General features: G+C 36.4%; 1 protein-coding gene across 3 annotated transcripts in view; it reads right to left on the bottom strand.

The window, feature by feature from the left end:
• cadm2a (cell adhesion molecule 2a) overlaps positions 1–19003 on the bottom strand; it is a 328952-nt gene that overhangs the window by 112511 nt on the left and 197438 nt on the right. For 2 of the 3 annotated variants that reach the window (XM_038274035.1, XM_038274037.1), the window contains exon 2: positions 960–986. The exons of the other annotated variant lie outside the window; for it this stretch is intronic. In XM_038274035.1, coding sequence (XP_038129963.1) covers positions 960–986 — 27 coding nt within the window. The remainder of the gene's footprint in view (positions 1–959; positions 987–19003) is intronic. 3 annotated transcript variants of the gene reach the window in all.

Genomic DNA, 19003 nt, shown 5'->3' with positions numbered 1-19003 from the left:
GAATTAACAAACAGAAAACCTAGACTTTCCATACAAGCAATGGTTTTAAATGTAATAATTTCTAAACCCCAAATACAAGGAATGCCGATGGTTATTATGTTGACAATTAAAAGTGCTAAAATTTTATTGGTAATTAAGGAATAACAAAAGAAATCATATAAACTAACGAAGGTTCTTACTCTAAAACACAAGCTTTCATTGAAATACTTGAGCAATAAATCCTATACTACCTCATTTTTAGGACCACTGTATGTCTTTGCTCTTGTGTGTATAAATATAGCCACAGTCGGGCTCGACAATCATGAGATCAGCGCTCGGTGGGAAACATACCATATGTTGTTGGATATCTTGTTCTTTTTGTTACAGCCATTTGTCTATTTCTGTCGGTATTTTCAGTAAAAAGGCTATAAACCTATCAAAAATATTTAAATTTGAAAATCAGATATTTTCACATTTAAATACCTTGATCCAGAATTATCTTTAGAGTCCTTAGTTTAGTAAACATAACCGCATCCTCATAAAGAAAAATTAACCACAAGGCATTTATTTAATTTATGACTTATATAGTTAAAATAGTAATGAATTACCATTGATATTGGTCTAGAATATATACTATTTGAATATTTTTGTTATCTCTAATCATGTAACCTTAGGATGAAGTTATTTATGAGTTTGTATATCTTAACAGACTTTCTATAAAACCCATGCAGGTTTAAAGGGAAACTTTAACTCATGTTTGTAATAAAATATAGCAGATATTGAAATGTAAACGACATGATCGTTTATATATTTAGCTGAAATTTTAAATGAAATCCATATTGAAATAAATGGGCATTTTTGAGTCAACCCTAAAAAAAAAATAAAAAAAAAACTGTCAGTGTGAATTTATAAAATATATAGCTTTATTTTCTATAAGGCAAGAAGACAGGTTGAGGAACTGAGCGGTAGTCACGACTCACCTCGAACTTTGCCTTTTGAAGCCATCACTGCATTCCCCAAGTAGAAGACGAGGGGTTGGATGAACAGCAAAAGAAGCAGAAGTCAGAAAAAGAGAAGAAAAAGAAGACAGAGCAACAGATTAGATAAGTTTAGGGAGAGTAGAGCGTGGGTATCTGTGACACATATTTAGAGACAGCTTTGTGTTTATCTTGAAGGCTAGTTAAAAGTGCTAAAATCATTGGATTGCTCAACCCTTAAAAAGAATGTCCTGAATTAGCTCAGCTGCAAATTGAAACTCTATAGTGTGGCACCTTTTAATTAGTAGTGTCACATCATGTGGCACAGGAAAGGAACCATGTTGCCTTCTGATATGTTGCAAAGCCCGGAAGGATACATGCAAATAGAAGCTTTCATGAAGCTGTTCTATTTTATCTTTCATAGTTGGAGCTTTTATTTGTTTCTTGTTTAATCTACAGATTAGAAATATTTATATTATTAAATGAAATCTGCTTCTTTAAGTTATGTATACCACTTATTCAAACTTTTTCTCAAACTTTATTTTTTGGGGGATTTGGGTATGAAGAGCCAGACCAAGTGGCATGCTTCTTGCGGACAAGCTTATAACTTATAAATTCATGTCAATACATTTTTCTATAGATAAGAGTGGATCTCCGCTTCTCTCTCTTATGTGGCCTTCATGATTAATGCTCTCCTAATCTGGATGTTTAACTTAACTTTAAGTTTGACAGCAACGTCTTGGTGTGTTTTTAGTATTTTGCCACAGATTTTCCCATTTTAGATTAGACACTGAACAATATCTCAACAAATGCTTACTATTTCAATGTTCTTTTATTACTTTTCACTATTTGGTGTGGATCTTGATCCTCATGCTTGTTTTTTATGGTGTTCTCCGACTAATTTTTTAGATCTTAACAAACAGCTGTAACCTAAGTAAAGTTGTTTGCAATGTAAGTGGTTCAAAACCAAATGATTTCTAGAGAAAACTGATGGCACTGAATCTTATTTGAGGCACTGGGACTCGATACAAATACACACCTCAGTTGACAGGTAAAGTGAGGCACCACAGTATTAACATGCAATTGAGATAACCACAATCAGCATAAAAACAAAGACTATCCAATGAGCAGCTTAAGTGAATAAAAATCATATGAGCCAAGAAGGTTGTGTATTAAAACAAAAGGAACCACAGCATTTAAATCTGAGAAACCATGCCAGTGAAACCATAGAAGGGAAGCCAAACCAAAGTCATAGATTGTCCACAGGTGTGTGGGTCTAAATTTGCGAGCAAATCTCTGGTGAATAACTCTAATGCTTCACACACACTGCTTTGCCAAACTGATGGATCCACTGGAATGCTTCCACTGAGCCTGAAAACCTACACAGCTGTAAGAGACAGCAATTGAAAGAATAAATAGGTGCCATGGCTGCAGGTTACATAAATGACTGTTTTGTTTTTTTCTTTCACTTATTTAGTCTATTGAATTATAGAAATAAAAAAATCTCCAGGTAAACAACTTATACCAGTAAAAGATATCAAGTTAGCTCTCAGAAATTACACTGAAAGCAAGTATTGAGACGTCTTTCAGCTGCTAAAAGCTGACCATGCTGACCCTCACGACTGTTGGTAATTCTTTGTTCATCAGTGAGTACCGTTATAACCTGATAGCAAGTTTCTAGTGGCAAATGAAGATGATTATATTCTGTCAGTAGCATTTCATATCTTGAAAAAGGAGAGTTACATTTTTATTCTTGCAATTTGAAGTGAATATTAAAAATTATTTGCATGAATCTTTGTTTAAAGCGTGTCTGGTAATGCATAATGGGGGCAGAAGATTGTGAAATGATGTAAAGACAATCAGATTTATCTGACAAAAAGGTGTATTGGTTTTCTTTTGCATACAGAGAAAAATTACACTGCCAGAGAATTCCACCGATTCTTTTTTTTTTCTCCATAACTTGCTGTTGTGTCAGTGGCTCAGAAGGAGAGGACCCAACAGAGAAAAAGGGCAGTGGATGTCACATTCCTGCCAGTAATGCTTTTTACACAGGACCAATGGCTTTGTGAAACATTCCCTCAGCCTGTCTGACCTCGGTCTATAGCTGCCTTTCATCGTAGTTGTCAAGGTCTGAGCTCCCTGGCACAACAGTGTCTCTATGATCTCTAAACTAGTGAGACAAAAGATAGAACAAACATATAGATTTTTTACAACTGTTTTCTCATGGCAACAGCTGAATATATAAACCACTAAAGGGATGGAGACAGAAGACAAGAAGCAATGAAAAAAAGAAAAAAAAAATACTGGCCATCTTATCCGACTTATCTCTGCACATGTGGCCCATCTCAGAGCATTACAGTTTCTAGGCAACCAACAAAACAGGTCGGTCATTTAAGCTGAAATCACATAAAACACTTTTATCCCACTCGGTTCTTACTGCATTTTAAATTACAATACGCAGAGTACTCCTAATTGATCACACAGTGTCCAGTATTCCTGTAGTAATCACTATTTATTTGGAACAGTTCCAAAATGTCAAAAGTGAGGTCTGCTTCTAAATTGCTCTTAAGTTTTTGTAGAAGTCTTCAAAGTAAGCATAGGGCTTATACTGTAGCCTCAACCTATATTTGAGACTCTTCTGTTCAACAAAAAATATTGCAGCTCTTCAGTTACCTAGTTTTGTTTACAGTTAATTGGTAAAAACTACTTTCCAGGTTAATGCTCACACTTTGTTTTAAACACCATGGAGTATTTTAAAGCATTTGTGTAGAAAATAAGAAACTGACAAGTTACAAACAAGATAAAGTGTTTATAAGAATGTTAAAAATAACACAATTAACTGTTAGCAAACAATGATGCTGAAGTTGGCATCTCTTCTAATCTTCTCAGAGGTGACAAATTAATATTAATAAGTACTATTTCACCAATTTGTCAGGACTTGAGTCAGGTCAGATGGATGATTCTACAGAGCAGACATTCTTAAATCAAAGTTTTACATTTACAAAATATTTTATTTACTACTACTTTATTACCTACATATTGATTTTTTTTTTTCATTACTTTCAGGGCAGTTGGACAACCATAGATTGACAAAAATGATCCAATCCATAAAATCTGATTTATTCAAAGCTGGACTTGTTTAAGAAGTGTACATTCATTGTGATTTCTTTAAAGTATGATTTGAAATTCATATTGTTCGCGAAAACAAGGGCTCAATTTCATGATATGAGATTATAGTACATATTTCCATCTTGCTTACATCTCATACTGATTAGGTAAAATGGTATAACATTATCTTTGCTTTGAGCGAAGTAAGCAAAGGGGGTTCATACAACCGTCACATGTTACGATCTTATCTGTTTTGCCAAGAGTTGGTAAAAACAAGTGTAGCTAATATTTGAAAAAGCTGTAATGTGATGCAACGGAGGTGTTATTAAATATCAGTTTTACTGTTTTTGATTATCAGCTAGTACAGAATTTCCAAATATGAATTTCCAAAATGTTGTATGCACAAACGAGCTCCAAAAAAAATCTATTCTAAGGTTAATAATGTGCAACTTAACCTTGCAATAAAAAAAAAAAACCTTTTTAAAAACTTTCTTTGTTTTAGCTAGATAAATATTTGCAATCACAAGGATGTGCTTAACCACTTCTTGCAGAATTGCCTAAATCTTTCTCAGAGCTATTGATCCAAGCTATGTGTAAACAGCAGAATTTTACCTGCAAGGATGAAAAGCTAGTTGTGAAACAGAGAAGCATCGAGTGGCAAGCAGGTTCTTCCCTCTCTCTACCCATCAGCAGGAAGCCGTCATAAATAAACTGTGTGATAGTTCATACAGAAGCCACCTACTGTGGCCCCCACGCACGCACACACACACGCAGGCACACAAAAACAGCAGTGATCACAGCACTCCCTTAAGGTAGGAGTCTCCTGGGAGGACGTTTGTTCTATTGCAACATCCCTCCTGTTTTTGTCCTTCTTTACTCGTTTTGTTCTCCCCCCCTCTCTTCAAGTCGCGCTCGCTCAGGAGTTTGTCTCTCCTCCCTTTTCATATTTGCTCTACCACCTTATTAACTGTTTCCTTATCTAAATCTCACTCTCCCACCACTCTCTTTCAATGCCCTCAGGCTACTTTCTTTTGCAGAGGCAGATATATTTAGAGTCTGACAGCCAGAGAAAAGCCTATGGAGATCGATGTGAGTAGTGTGCCTCTCTGAGCTGTCACATGACATGATGGAGAGTTTAGCTAATCTTTAGACCAGCAGCAGCTGTTTTTCCTGTATGTCTGAAGATCTTTTGGCCCATGGATTTAGACCAGTATTCCTTCGGTGAGCAGATTGCTGTAAAACCTTAACCTACTCTTGGTCACCTTGAATTATCTGGATATCAATTCACACATTTGTGTTTTTAAAGGAAAAATTTTCCCTACGATCTAAAAAGGCTTGTGTTATCCACTCTTGATACTTTCTATAGGCAGACAATCATGAGTTTGAAAAAGGACAATAATCAGATAAAAAGCTGCTTGGAATCATTTAGTCAGAAAAAACAATACATTCATTTAAGATTAGATTTAACAGGAGATTCATTCTTATTTTGTCTAGTCAATCTTTTGCTAAGGGCTGCAATTAATCTCTGGATAATAAAGGAGGTGGTAAACAGTGTTAATAGATGGAATCAAGCTTACTTAACTCGGCTTATTGCCACCATATTGCCTGCATTATTGGATCTGTCTGACACACCCTTGTGTTCTCACATTATAGGGAGACACACACATCTGTTGTCTTGCTGTTTAATCTAGCGTATTTGATTTCACCTTCTTAACGTGATTACAAATAACCTGTCTGTAGCAGAATCATATGCTTGCATTAACTGAAGGAAGATGCAAACATGCAGAGAAAAGCACACAACCAGAAGTTAATGGTACCCAGAGAGCCATTTTGAATAGTTTCTTTTCAAAAGCTAGGAAACCAAACAAGTACCATTATTCCTTTAGTCTAAAACATGGATAAAATGCTCTAAACATTCTGGCTCTGAGAGCCTCTCTTTATCTATAGCAAAGAGATGAGCAAGTACTGTATGGATTCATTATGAATAATTTAAACATTCCGTGATTTGAATAATGTGCAGTAGTCAGCAACAATCCTTTTAAATAGCATTCGTGTTCCAGAGTGTCTTCATACACTAGGGATTCTATGTGGTTGGCATATATTAGAGAGGTTAAAAATCAAATTATTGAGGACCTGTGCATTAGTTTCAAGCTTTTTTTTTTTCCATCTCTTGGCACAATGCATATTGTTGATTAAATGACTAAGAAGGCATGGTCTGAAGGCAGTATACAAGATCATGAGCCAAGGCAGCTACAGCTAATTATGATGGTCAATGGCCTCCAGCTACACATGCAGGGAACACATTAATGTTCTGAGCCTGATCGACTACCACTTCTTTACACTTTAAGGATGATTTATTGAAAAAGCAGCTCCTTTTGCAAATGTTGATGCTTTTGGTAAATCAGGCTTTCTTTAAATCAATTTCCTTCCAGGTTTGTTTTTTATGCATAAAAAAAAAAAAAAACATCCTTAACAAGGATGAGAATAATGAATTCCAGTTCCATTGCAAAATGCCTTTTGTGCCACTTAATAAAAACTTTAATATTTCTGGCATGATTAACAATCTAATCAATTTAGAAAAATGAAAGCACAGATGTTTGGCCAACTCTGAAGTGGTCTCACACTTAATTCCTCCAGGTCTAATGCCCTGCAGCTTTTAGATGTGCCTCTGTTTCAACACACCCGACTACAAATAGGGCCATTTCATTCAGATGTATAGGGCAGCGAACACATTTAAAAGTCGTAGGACAACAGCCATCTGGGATTTGTGATAAAGTAGCAGCCATTCAAAATGGCCCTTCCCTGTTGAACATCAACTGAATGGCAGCCCACGTTCCTGCGCCTCTCAGCAAAATCCCTTCCAACTTCCAGCCACAGGCCTTCTCCTTGGCGTGAATTTTTTTTACTCTGACTCCACCCTTTCACTGAAATACAGGGTCTGACCAGGATATGAAGCTTTTCTTTAAATCTTAATGTCCAAAAATCATGAAGGAAAGAATATTTTAGTACAAAGATTGATGTTTAGGAAGGAATTGTAGGGGACCAGCCAAGGGCCCATCATGGAAAGTGGGGACATTTTGAATGGCTACTACTGTATAGTTTTTCAAACTGAAACAGAATTTCCTGAGAAATGACTAATTAGAAACTAATTGGATCAAATTACTCCTATTATTAATAAAAAAAAATGGAAACAGCCTAGCGTGTGCTGTCCATTCCTAGGTGTACATCTGTTGATCAATTATCAATATCTGTTTGCTGTGACTAGAAGGGTGCTGACTCAAGCAGGCTAGGCCAGTGCTAAATCACTGACTAACTTAACAAGCAGTGAAAAACTTGAAACTAAGATAAATAAATTCATTAGATTTTTTTTTTCTGTCAGTCTTTGATCCTAAAACTTGAAGGTAATCTGCCAATTACCCACAAAAAACAAAACAACAACGACGAAAAAAAACATGCACCTTGACAATCTGCAATTACTCTATTTAGTGGACTGCTCAGTGACAGTGGCCTGGCAGTTTTAATGTCAAGACATTTCCTTTTCCAGCGTTTGTGTCAGTTCGCTTTCTAGCTGTTCCTTCACAAAGGTCAATGTAACAAAGTTCCAAAAAGAAAGGTCAATATGTGTACAACTACACACACACACAACAAAACAAAAAAACAAAGCAAGAGCAAACAGTTTTGTAAAGCAGTACCTAGTGTTGCTGTTCACAAGTACAAAACATGCACATATATATCATGTACACATGGAATTATTTTTTATTTTTCACAAATAAAGGCCTACAGTGCCTTATGTCATACCCTAACACTCCAATGCAACCACTTGCCACAATGCTGCATGCATAGCAGAGCAACTGATCTTCTTGATCTTCCTGTAGTAGTTAGATATATCCTAATAATTAGCCATAGAATTGTTAGAAGAATAGGATGCTTGAAGCACTATTCTGAGACATTAAACATCAAAGATAAAGTTTTTCAAGCTGGGAAAATACATGTAATTATATATTTATTCCTCACTCATTTGTTATCATTCTTTTAGGTGTTGTTAAACACCCAAATCTTCAGGGGAAGCAACTTTTCTCAAAGAATATATAAAAGGAATAACATTTTCAGTGACATAAATCACATGTATTTTATATCACAATTTATTTAAAAAGAACAAAAAAGTGAAATGTAGAAACAGGAACACATGTAGGACCATTGACCTAAAACTGTATAAGCATTTACAATATGTGTATAATATCCAATCATGCATTAAGGGTTATTTGGGGAATAAAGTCTGTCTTAACATGTTTTTAATTATTTCTTATTTAACTGCTCATTTAACCATTTAAAAATAAAAATGCTGTAAATATGCAGGCTTATAAATTGTAAAATGCATCCGATGGGACTGGCAGAACTGCAGGCAAAGTAGGACTAAAACAATTACCGTGATTATTATAATCATTGATAATACTTGGAAAAAAAAAAAAAAAATTAATGGAGCTAACAGACTTTAACACAACTGCTGAAGAGACAAGCGACATAGTAATTAGGAGTAATTAAGCCAAAACATGTGAAAAAAATCTACATAATGTAAGATGAAAAGCCTTTTATTCATGCTTTATCCAAAACTCCTCAAATGGCATTTCTAAACATTGAGTCTATATTAAATATTTTATTCATTTACAATACAGTTAGGCACAAAAATATGCAATAGCTGTTTACGGTTCAAACAGCATTAATTGGGGTCTGTTAATTTTATAAGAGTATCTATTGTTAGATTAATCAATTAACAAAACAAAATATAGCTGGAATATTATTTTAATATATTAAAAACAAATCTATAGTTGCAACCCTGAAGAAAAGGAAAGTCCAATTTAAATTTGGCATGGCTTTTAATGACAAGAGTGTGTTGAATGTAGACGTATGCAGCAAAGAAATATGGGGAAAAATTCATATATCTATAGGTCACTGTGGAATTGCTACTTGATTTTTTTTTTTTTTTGAAAATGTTTGAGTTTAAAAATTGTGAGAAGAAAGTAAAAACAAAATAAAAAATTACAAGTCCCTGGCAAGCAAGCAAACAACATCAAAGAAATCTCTAATTTCCCACCAAAACACAGAGATAGCTAGCTATTTAGAAATCTCAAATAACCTAGCATGCATATTTGCCAGAGCCAGTCAAATTAAAGTGTTTGCCTTCATGAATATACAGAACATAAGTTAATCATAAAAACATGTAAAATCATTGGAGGATTCACTATAACATGTTATAATGTGCACTCTATTTCTAAACAGAACATTTCTGTGAATCAGTGTTATGTTAGTGTTATATTATCTTATGCTACATTCACACCACACACGACTGAAGCAGCAGAAGCAACTGGTTTACCGGCAAAGTCAATGCTTGACACGCATCAAAAGATCCTGCAGCGTATCTCGATGCATCTGAGCAGCAGGAGCAACGCCTCATGAACTTCTGAGCATCTGAGGCATGTGATGCGCTTCACAATCAGCAGCTGCTGGAGTTTGAAAAATTTAACTTTTGCTGCTCAACGCGCCACAACAACCAATCAGAGACACAGCACTGCTGATGCAGATCACTATGATCACTGCTCTGAAACTGTTTATTAATGCCTAAAAATGTCAAAACCTGCTGGCAAAATGCAAAATGTGTTAACTTGTATTATTCTGGTGCCACATGGCTGAAAAACGCTAACATCTACTTCCACCTGCTACGAACGTAGCAGAAACCCCACAGCTGCTGCTGAGAATTCTCAAAGATAGGGATCTGAGCCAGAGGCGGAGCTAGAACATTTTTATAAGGGTGGCCAGGCAGTAACCAATGTACACTGAGGGGGGGCAGAAAGTGGGTAGGCGGAACCTCAGAGTCGGTCTACACTGATCCAACAGGAAAAATAACAAGCAAAACATCCATAAATAAATAAATAAAGACTAATTATACTTTCCTACAGCCTTTTTGTAACAAATAGATGCATATATTTAAACATCCGTACTTTCTAGATGAACATCTTTTCCAGTATCATTACTCACCTACTTTGATCAATAATCATTATGCATAAAATTGACATTTACAAGTAATATCTGCATAAATTGATTATTTAATACGTTTTTACTATAATAGTTATCTATGATTTCACTGAAGACTACTTGATCATTTGCCGAGACGCATCATTTTCTCTTTACACCATATAACACAAAATCTAGATCTGAAAAGAGCAGGAATTCTGTTCTTATCATCTTTCATTTTAGTACAGCGGTGTGCATAATTAATTTATTAATTAACAACAGTAGCTACGTTTACATGGACACAACTAATCGGATTGAAGGCCTGATCAGATCAAAAATGTTTCATGTAAACATGTCAGACTGAAGATTCTAATCCGATTCGGTCCGATCGGATCTAAATTTAATTCCGAAAGAGAGAGGTGGTTTTTGCCGATCGCCATTCCGATTGGCGTCCATGTAAACACCCATTCGGATCTTAAGAGTAAAATAATCTTCCCTGCGCATGTGTGCGACATCAGCGTGACGTTTTTCCGCCTTGTCAACAACAGGAAACCACCGGTCGCTCTCGCTGTGAACAACATGGCGGGAGGAGTCTAGGAACGCCGACTTATACACTCAAGTTCATTTAAAGCTGCAGGAAGCAGGAATTTATCCTCCTCCTCTTCCTCTTTTCTCTCTCCACAGCCCACTCGCTCTCCCACGCCGGTTCAATCGCTCATTCTCTACATTTTCTCTCGGACATTTCGCTGCCAAGCGCTTTTTTCCTCCTCTCTCCTTTTTTCTTTCCGCTCGCTCCGAGCGCATCGTTTGTCAGGCCTCCCAAAAACCAGACGCAGACAGAACTGCCAAGTTTGGCAGGAAGTTCTGCGCATGCTTAAAAGATTTAATCTGATCCAACGCTTGGTATATGTATACACACGTCATGATCGGATCATTTCATTTAGTGTCCATGTAAACGGAGATTTTGAATTTCCGATCAACCAAGGTTTGGATCGGATCGGGGAAATTTTGCGCATGTAAACGTAGCTAGTGTTTTTCTTGTCAAGTAATTGTTAATGTATGAAAAATTTTAACTTTTTGAATATTCCACTTTAGAGTATTACTGCTGCCATCATCTGTAATAAAGGGAAAAAATGGTAGGGGTGGCCACAGGGGGGCCAATGATTGGTTAAGGGGGGCCATGGCCCCCCCTGGCCCCCCATCTAGCTCCGCCCCTGATCTGAGCGGCTCCAACAGCAATATAATATCTTGAGGCAGGATCATAATCTTTATTAACTTACTACACAGACAATGTTTTAAGGTGGACTTTCTCGCTTCTAAATATATTAAAACTACTTTTTATCAGCTTATCACAGCAAATATAGCAAAGCCGCTTTCTGTCATTGAATACAGGAGCAGCAGAAGCATCAGGCGCATCTGGACACACTTTACTGGACGTGCTTCAGGAGCACCAAGGATGCACTTGACGCATGTCTGAACTTAATATGGACAAGCTTCAAAGAATGAGGTAGCAGGAGCTTTTTTGCTGCCCAAAGTTCTTGTGGTGTGAATGTAGGATTATAGACAATGTCCATACATCTGTGGTACTAAAAAAATGAGGAATGAGGAGCATTGTTGAGAGAAAACTAAATAAAAGTTTTGTTTTTGCTTTTTTATCATAATTTCTCCTTTTTTATTCACAAAAATATATAATATGCTATTTCGAAAATGAAAAAAAAAACTGAAAAAAAATTACATTCATTTAAAGGAAAAACAAGGAAGAAAAACAGTTCTCTACACCTGAATGTACTGAGATGCTGATAGATGCAATGTCAGAAGCTACTTCTGACTTTATTTTGTGTGCCTCTAAGTCATCTTAGGACATAGATCCTAATTACTTTTTTATTTCACACAGAGAGACCTAATTCTCTCCTCCTCTCCCTGCATCTTCTCCACAAAATGGTGATACCTACCATCTGTGTGCAGTGCTTTTGCGAATTGTTGCTGCCTCTCTTATTGGTGACATCCAGTACACATGCAAAATCCTCCTTTAAATAGGGAAGTTCACATCACTTGTTATTAATTTTGCATCAAACTTTTATACAATGCCAACAACAAAGACACAATTGTATAATTTTTTCTTTGCGCAAACAATTCAGCCTTACTTAGGATTTTAGTTGATGATGCCTACAGTCTCTACAACATGTTGTGCAAAATTTAATTTATCTTGTCTGAGTGAAAATCATTTTAGCTATTTGAACCATTATGTCATTTTGTTATATGTATATATCTGAAACATATTCCTGTTTCGTTTTGGTTATGTGCATGTCCATCAAATGTACGCATGAAACTTTATTCAAATGTTGGTAAACCATCAGTGCAGGACGAACCTCTCTGTTCATCAGTGCAGTCCAGGAAGCATAAATGGCTTAGTAATGGTTTTGTAAATTAGACAGATGCAGCTTCTGGTGTGCTCCTGTTATGCAGGGGAAAAAAGATGCCCAGTATGTTATGAATCGTGCCATCATTTCATTTTATCACCTTATATGCTGAAGCTGTACAGAAAATACCTCCTCCCCATGATAGCAAGACTTTGATCAAAAATGTGTCATAGCATTTTGCTTGAGCTGAATTATTCAAAGGTCAGTGAACAAAGCTGTGCTTGTGCTGGGCTGCCTTACAAAGGGTAGAATGATGGTAAATTGGCAAAGTGTTCACTGTGTCTCCATGGGGAGCTGACCGCTGAGCCTCCCCCTCAAGGGAGCATTTGGCATCAAACAGCGCAAGCTCCCTGTGATTGCTACTGCTTCAGTCACGGCTAGGCTGTCACTTCCAAACCATCACCTTTATAACCTTTATTATTTAGAACATTATGTTGCTACAGCTTTGAAGCACGTAAAGAAGAGATAAGGCTTCTAATTGAAAAAATCTTGCCTTGCTGGTTGTTCACAAAATGAACTTTGAATGTATTTTCAGTGTCTAGCAAATATATAACGACCCCTTAAAATATTTTGTAGTTTGTAATGTTAGAGCCATAGATTGAGCAAAAGGAAAGTTGATATGTTAGGTCTGTTAAAAAAAAAAAAAATCAGCATATTTGTATTCAGATTCATTTTCTCCCTTTATACACATGTATAGCATTTGTTTCACTCAAATCACCTCGTAACTTGAACAATTGATACAGCCTGTCAGGAAATATCCCTTTTGCCATATGCAGCACATGTGGGAAAGAAGGTGCTCTGAATGGGAGAGAAACTGTCTGGGCGACATACAAAGCTCTACATGTGGTGGAAAATTCAAACTGTTCATCACTCTTGTTTATTTATTTTTTTGTCCAGAATGCATAGAATTCATCTGTCCAACTGTACACATCTATTAAAGCATGTTTGTATTTGAAAAGCGGAGTTAGAATGAGGTTTTAGTAATGGAAATATTTGTTATGACATCATTTGTCATGGTCCTGCCAAAGTTACTGTAACCTAAAACAAGTGGTGGTGCAACTGGAAATTAAACAGAATTTCAAGCATGTATAATAGCTGTTATTATCATTTAAGGATTCAAGTCCCAGATTATAGCTCCCCCAATAGCCCTACATGACATATATCTTGTTCATGGTACATCAAGAGTTCTTAACTTTAATGATTTAAGTATTGCCTCCTCTAAACATAATGTGCACCATCTCAGACTTATTCTGATTTCTCTGTGTGGATAGGATAAGAACAAGCTTCAGAGGTGGTGTGGAAAGTAAAGAGATATCAGGGAAGTATGAATAAGATAATGTTAACCTTGAGGGTTTGTGTAACTTGTGTACTGTATCCAACAGCCTTCATTACACTTGAACAGCTTCCATTATTCATGTTGCGTTTCTTAACAAAGCTCAAGTAGGTGTTTGAGTGTGGGGGATGTGGATTCATATTTATTAATAATGCAACCACCATATACAGAAAAAAAAGAAAAAACAACAACCACAAAGACAGGCAGGGATGTGCAGCAGAGCTTGTGGGCAACTCTATACACAGGTTTCCAACAGGACTCAGCTTCTAACTTAATGCTGTCTCTGAAATAAAAATGCACAAAGCAAAACCTCAGTAGGATGTTTATACAATACATTTTGGAAAAGGCCACAGGAGTTATAATTCAGTAGCTTGCAAAAATATTGTTACCTTTGATCTTATTTATTTTTTTTCAGAGATCACAATCACAGGCAAATTGAAGAAAAAGTAGAGCTTACTTAAAGAAGAGGTATTTGTTGGGTTCTCCATTTTTTTCCACAATTATAGATATAGTGTTTCATGCCTTGTATTCAGCTAGCGTGGGTCAATATAATATAAAACCTCCTTTAACTACAAGTTAAGCTAAATTACTTCAGGAAATGTGTCTAGAAGGTTCAGATACAAAGAGCCTGAAATATTTGCTTACACTTTAAAGCATATTATAGCTTTCAGATCATCCTATTTTGTTCCATGAACACACACAACTGGCTGTGGGTTAGGGCAACAAATGAAAGGGTGAATCAAGTTGGAATCACGGTCCAACTTGTAACTACACACAAATTTAATAGATTTACATTCATTAAAAAATATACTAATTTATTAACGAAAATGTTCCACTCCAAGTCAAACATTTCATATTTTTTACTAATTTATAGTTCACTTTGTTTAAACCATGGACATTTTAGGCATATTTTGGGGGGCTGAGTCCTCCCAAAAATGTGTTCAAGCCCAACCAAACCAACTAACCTCTTCATTGTCGGATCAGCTCTGTTATGTGCTTCGGGCACATTATGATTTTTGTCTATTTCTTTTCTTTGTTTTCTTACAGACTTTAGTTGAAGGATCTTTTGTTAATATATTTTGGGATTCTTTTAGCGAGTTAATTATGTTAATTTGTGGTGCTGTCGTCCGCCTATAAATAGGCTGGCTTTCAGCATGTTGACGCGTTCTTTTCCAACCTCGTTTGGACGCTGCTTTCCACCTGCTTCCATTTGTTCCATCGTGCGCGGTGCGCACTTGTCTTGTCGCTGCGGCCTGCAGCGGACGTTCCAGCCTGCCATGCGGTATTTTTGTTAACTGTTTCTTACTTTTTTTTTGAGGTTTTTGGCCTGGCGGGACCGGTAGTCCTGTTTTCGATTTTTCTTTTGCTTAGGTTATTTTTGGCCTTTAGTCCGGTACCAGTAGGGGCTTCGACGGCCCTGTATAGGGTTGGCCCCCTGCTGTACCGTTTTATTCTGTTTGATCGGCCTGCCAGGTCCAACTTTCTGTTGTTACTTTGGGTTTCTATTTTTACTTTTTGGGGCACGGGATTTGAGGGCCTTTAACTATTTTTTTCTCTTCGCAGAAAATCTGAAGAAGCCGAACCAAGAACAACTAAAACGGAGAGAATTGATAAATAAAATAACTTTTTTTTGAACCCTCATCTTTTGTCTCGTGTCCTCAAATATGTTGTGTCCTTGGTGGACGTAACAAGCTCTTACCCCCATAAGACAATGCAGTCATATGGTGCTGGTTACGAAGCTGAGAACTGCTCTACTGGTTGCAGCATTGTTGCCAACTTAGCCTCTTCTCAGATCCCTGATGAAACATTTTTTAAGTGATTGGAGACAAATGTACTGTAGTGACTACTTCCTGTTTTATTGTAAACTTTGGTCACGTCGAAGTATCGATGGCTTGAGTTTACCCTCTTCAAAAAGACGTGAGTGAGTCCCTCCCTTCTCCAAAACACTGAGAGCGAGACACAGCAGGCCCTTTCTGCAGTCAAAGAGAGAAGAGAAACTCTCTCTTTTCCCCATTAAAAGGTAGTCACACATTTCCATGAAATGTAAATATATCATTTAGCTTTTATTTATATAGTTTGTACCTGTTGCACTGAAATAGATGCTCCCTGCATTTAATTCATACACAGCCTCATCCACTGTGTGCCTCTCTTAATTGTCTTCAAGTTGAATTTGATAACCATATGACTGGTTTATGTATCTTTAATTAAGGTTAAACAGATTCTATTGAATTCTAGAAAGTTTTAGCATTTTTAGTCACCTTCTGCCTGCCAATGTTGATTTCCCTCTCTTATTGCTGGATTAAAGCACAAATATGCAAACTATATGATTTCTTGGCTGACACTTGGTACTGTAGTTTAAGGTTTGGGCTGGAAACATCAAGTAAGTGTTTTAAGTAGGCTACTAACATGGGAATTTGCTGCAACTCTGATATTTCTTTCATCTAGCGATGAAAAGATGCCTCTATGAACCAATGCATACATAGTTGATTTCACTGCAATATTCTAAGTACTCATGTTAGCACTGGTTATTGCAGTGTTTGGTGATCTACCAAAAGCACAATCTATCATGTTCCGTTCGCTGAGTTAGGAATGAGAACATAGCATAGCCAGTGTAGTTCAAAGAAAAATTATGTTGACATAAGTGTTTTCAAATAACCTATTCTCTAATATACAGTGGCAGTCAAAAATTGGTCTTAGGGTTGTAGAGGTTCCTGAAACCTTCTTAACATGTACATCAGGCTTAAAAGAGAAATTCAGGGAAGCAATAGAATGTATATTACACATACCTAAACCGATGACCCAATTATGAGGGAGAGAATTGTTATTCAGCTGAAGGTTAATGCCGATGGGTTATTCAATTAAAAACTGGTTAGTGACTACTGAAACAGAATGACCAGCACTATCACTTTCAAGCAAAATAAATCCTAAACTTGCTGCATACCAACTTTTATTGTTGTTGCTATTTACATTTAACACTTTTACCTTAAATGTACAATTCTTTTAGAGACTGATCCACAGTATGAGTAGCCTCACTGATAGAAAACAGTCTAGAAAAAAATAGAATAATCCTTAGAAATATCTTTCCTGATATTCTCACTCGGGTGAAATCTGGGTTGAGCTCAACATTACCTTTTACCTAGGGGTTTAAGACATTAATAATTCAATTTCATGCCTCTCATTACTGCAAAACAAAAGAAAATGCTGTATTCAATTACCAAAGACAAATTTAAGCTCATCTGGGTCATTCCGAACAAACTGAAGTGAAACTGATTCCATTTAACTGTTGCAATTCAATGAAGCAGATAAATAACAGTGGTTTGCTTGTCTTTTCTGCCCCTATTCAAAATAAATATAGCCTCAGCATGCACTTATTGTTGCTCTACAGTTCTGTAAGCATGAGAGAGTCTGGAAAAAAAAGGGAGTTACTGGAGACCAGGAAAAGTACCAGTCATGTCTCTACAAGAAAAATAAATAAATAAATAAAAGCTGATTTTTTATTCAAAAGGATTGCTCTCTTTTAATCTTAGACTCATCGCCAGGTTTTCCATTGAGCCTTGCTTTCACATATTTTTCCCTACCTTCCTGTCTTTTCCAGCTTTTGCAAAGGTGTAAATTGGATGCAGACAATTTAACATTACTATCCAGGGAGCCGACACCATCTGGTAAATGTCCGTCCCTCACACCAAGTGAACTGTAGAATGCATCCAAACCTCCTCTAAATCACCATGCACATCTGGGTGAGGAAATGATGCTGTGCACTTTGATCAGCATTGTTTGCATGTCTTTTATATTACAGTTTCATCAAGGTGATCAGTACCAAATAATATAGTCTTGATACTTTTTTTCAGTACAACAAACAAAAAAAATCACAAGTTTTTTTTTTTTTTTTTTTAGAGCAACACATTACAACACTACAATTTTTGCTTCTGTGATGTCTGGCTCTGCTGGTTAAGACTAAGAATGTTGTCATTTCTGACAACATTGTGTCCTAAAGTTACTACATGTAGTCAACCTCTACCATGCCCTTACCCTACCTGTGATTCATTGGGTGAGGGATTGCCTTTGAGTAAATTCGTTGATGCAATCAATTGGTTTTCCTTAGATAGAAAATTCAATTAGTTTTACTGTATGAACTGGTTGAATTTTCTCTGTAAAGTGCCTTGAGATGACCGGTTGTGAATTGGCTCTACATAGATACATTGAATTGAATTGTCTTTCTTTGTTTGTCTGACTATCCATACCTCCCCCAGTTTGTTTTTTTTCCTTTGTGTCAATTGCTCAGCCTAAATACTAATTCTTTTTTAAAGCAATTTGGTCTCAATTGTACTTTGGGACTAGGCTCTGCCTCTGTTTGAATTGGAATTTTGTGAACGGACTGTATTAAAGGATTGTTGATATTATGCCTATGTGTATGGGTCTTGCATTTTAGTCCTCTGATTCTTACTTTATAATAACCTTGCCATTAAAGTACTTGGGTTCAATTGTTGCACTGTAATCTACAAAAAACAAGTTAACTTGTCCATTTGCCTTATTTCTAAACAGCAACTCCTTTATTTCTGCTGCTGTTTAATAACAAACCCAGAATCTGTGGTAATTTTTTGTGTATCAAATGTCGATGATGTAAGCAGGAGCGACTCCTACTGACATCACATCTCTGCGACAAAGTTTACTTAAGCAGCCAAATCCATCCAAACTGTCTCTGCCCTTTGGCCTTCCGGCCTCGAAAGGGGAGACAAAAGCTGGTTTTCAGCTGAAGGCAACTTTGAAGCCACCAAATCTCCTCCACAGAAGAGATAGTAGCCCTCTTCTAAGGCCACTGTGAGTGACAAAATGAAGCCTTTCAAAGTTTTATCCTGTCGTTTCGCCAGAATAACTCGAATCTCTTTGAGAGCTGTGCTGATTGTGTATAATGATTTTCCATCTGAATCTAAGATATTTTTAGAAGAACACTGGTAGTGAACAAGCTAATAGTATCTGGTTTGTTTGTTGGGTTATCTGCTCAGGTAGCTTGCATTCAGTCAGTTGTTTAGCAGGCATTCTAGTTGTAGTTTTACAACTGTATATTAAATACAGTTTTTACTTAATAAAAATGATAGAGTAGTAATTCAATTTTGATGTAAAAATCAACTGGTAATCAACATCAGTGGGGAAGAGAGCTAAATTTATAACATTGTGCA

This window comes from Cyprinodon tularosa, unplaced genomic scaffold, assembly GCF_016077235.1.
Source record: "Cyprinodon tularosa strain WSP-4 unplaced genomic scaffold, ASM1607723v1 ctg9, whole genome shotgun sequence".
Lineage (NCBI taxonomy): Eukaryota > Metazoa > Chordata > Actinopteri > Cyprinodontiformes > Cyprinodontidae > Cyprinodon > Cyprinodon tularosa.
The sequence above is the reverse complement of the archived record's forward strand: the minus strand, read 5'-3'. Positions and strand labels throughout refer to the sequence as shown.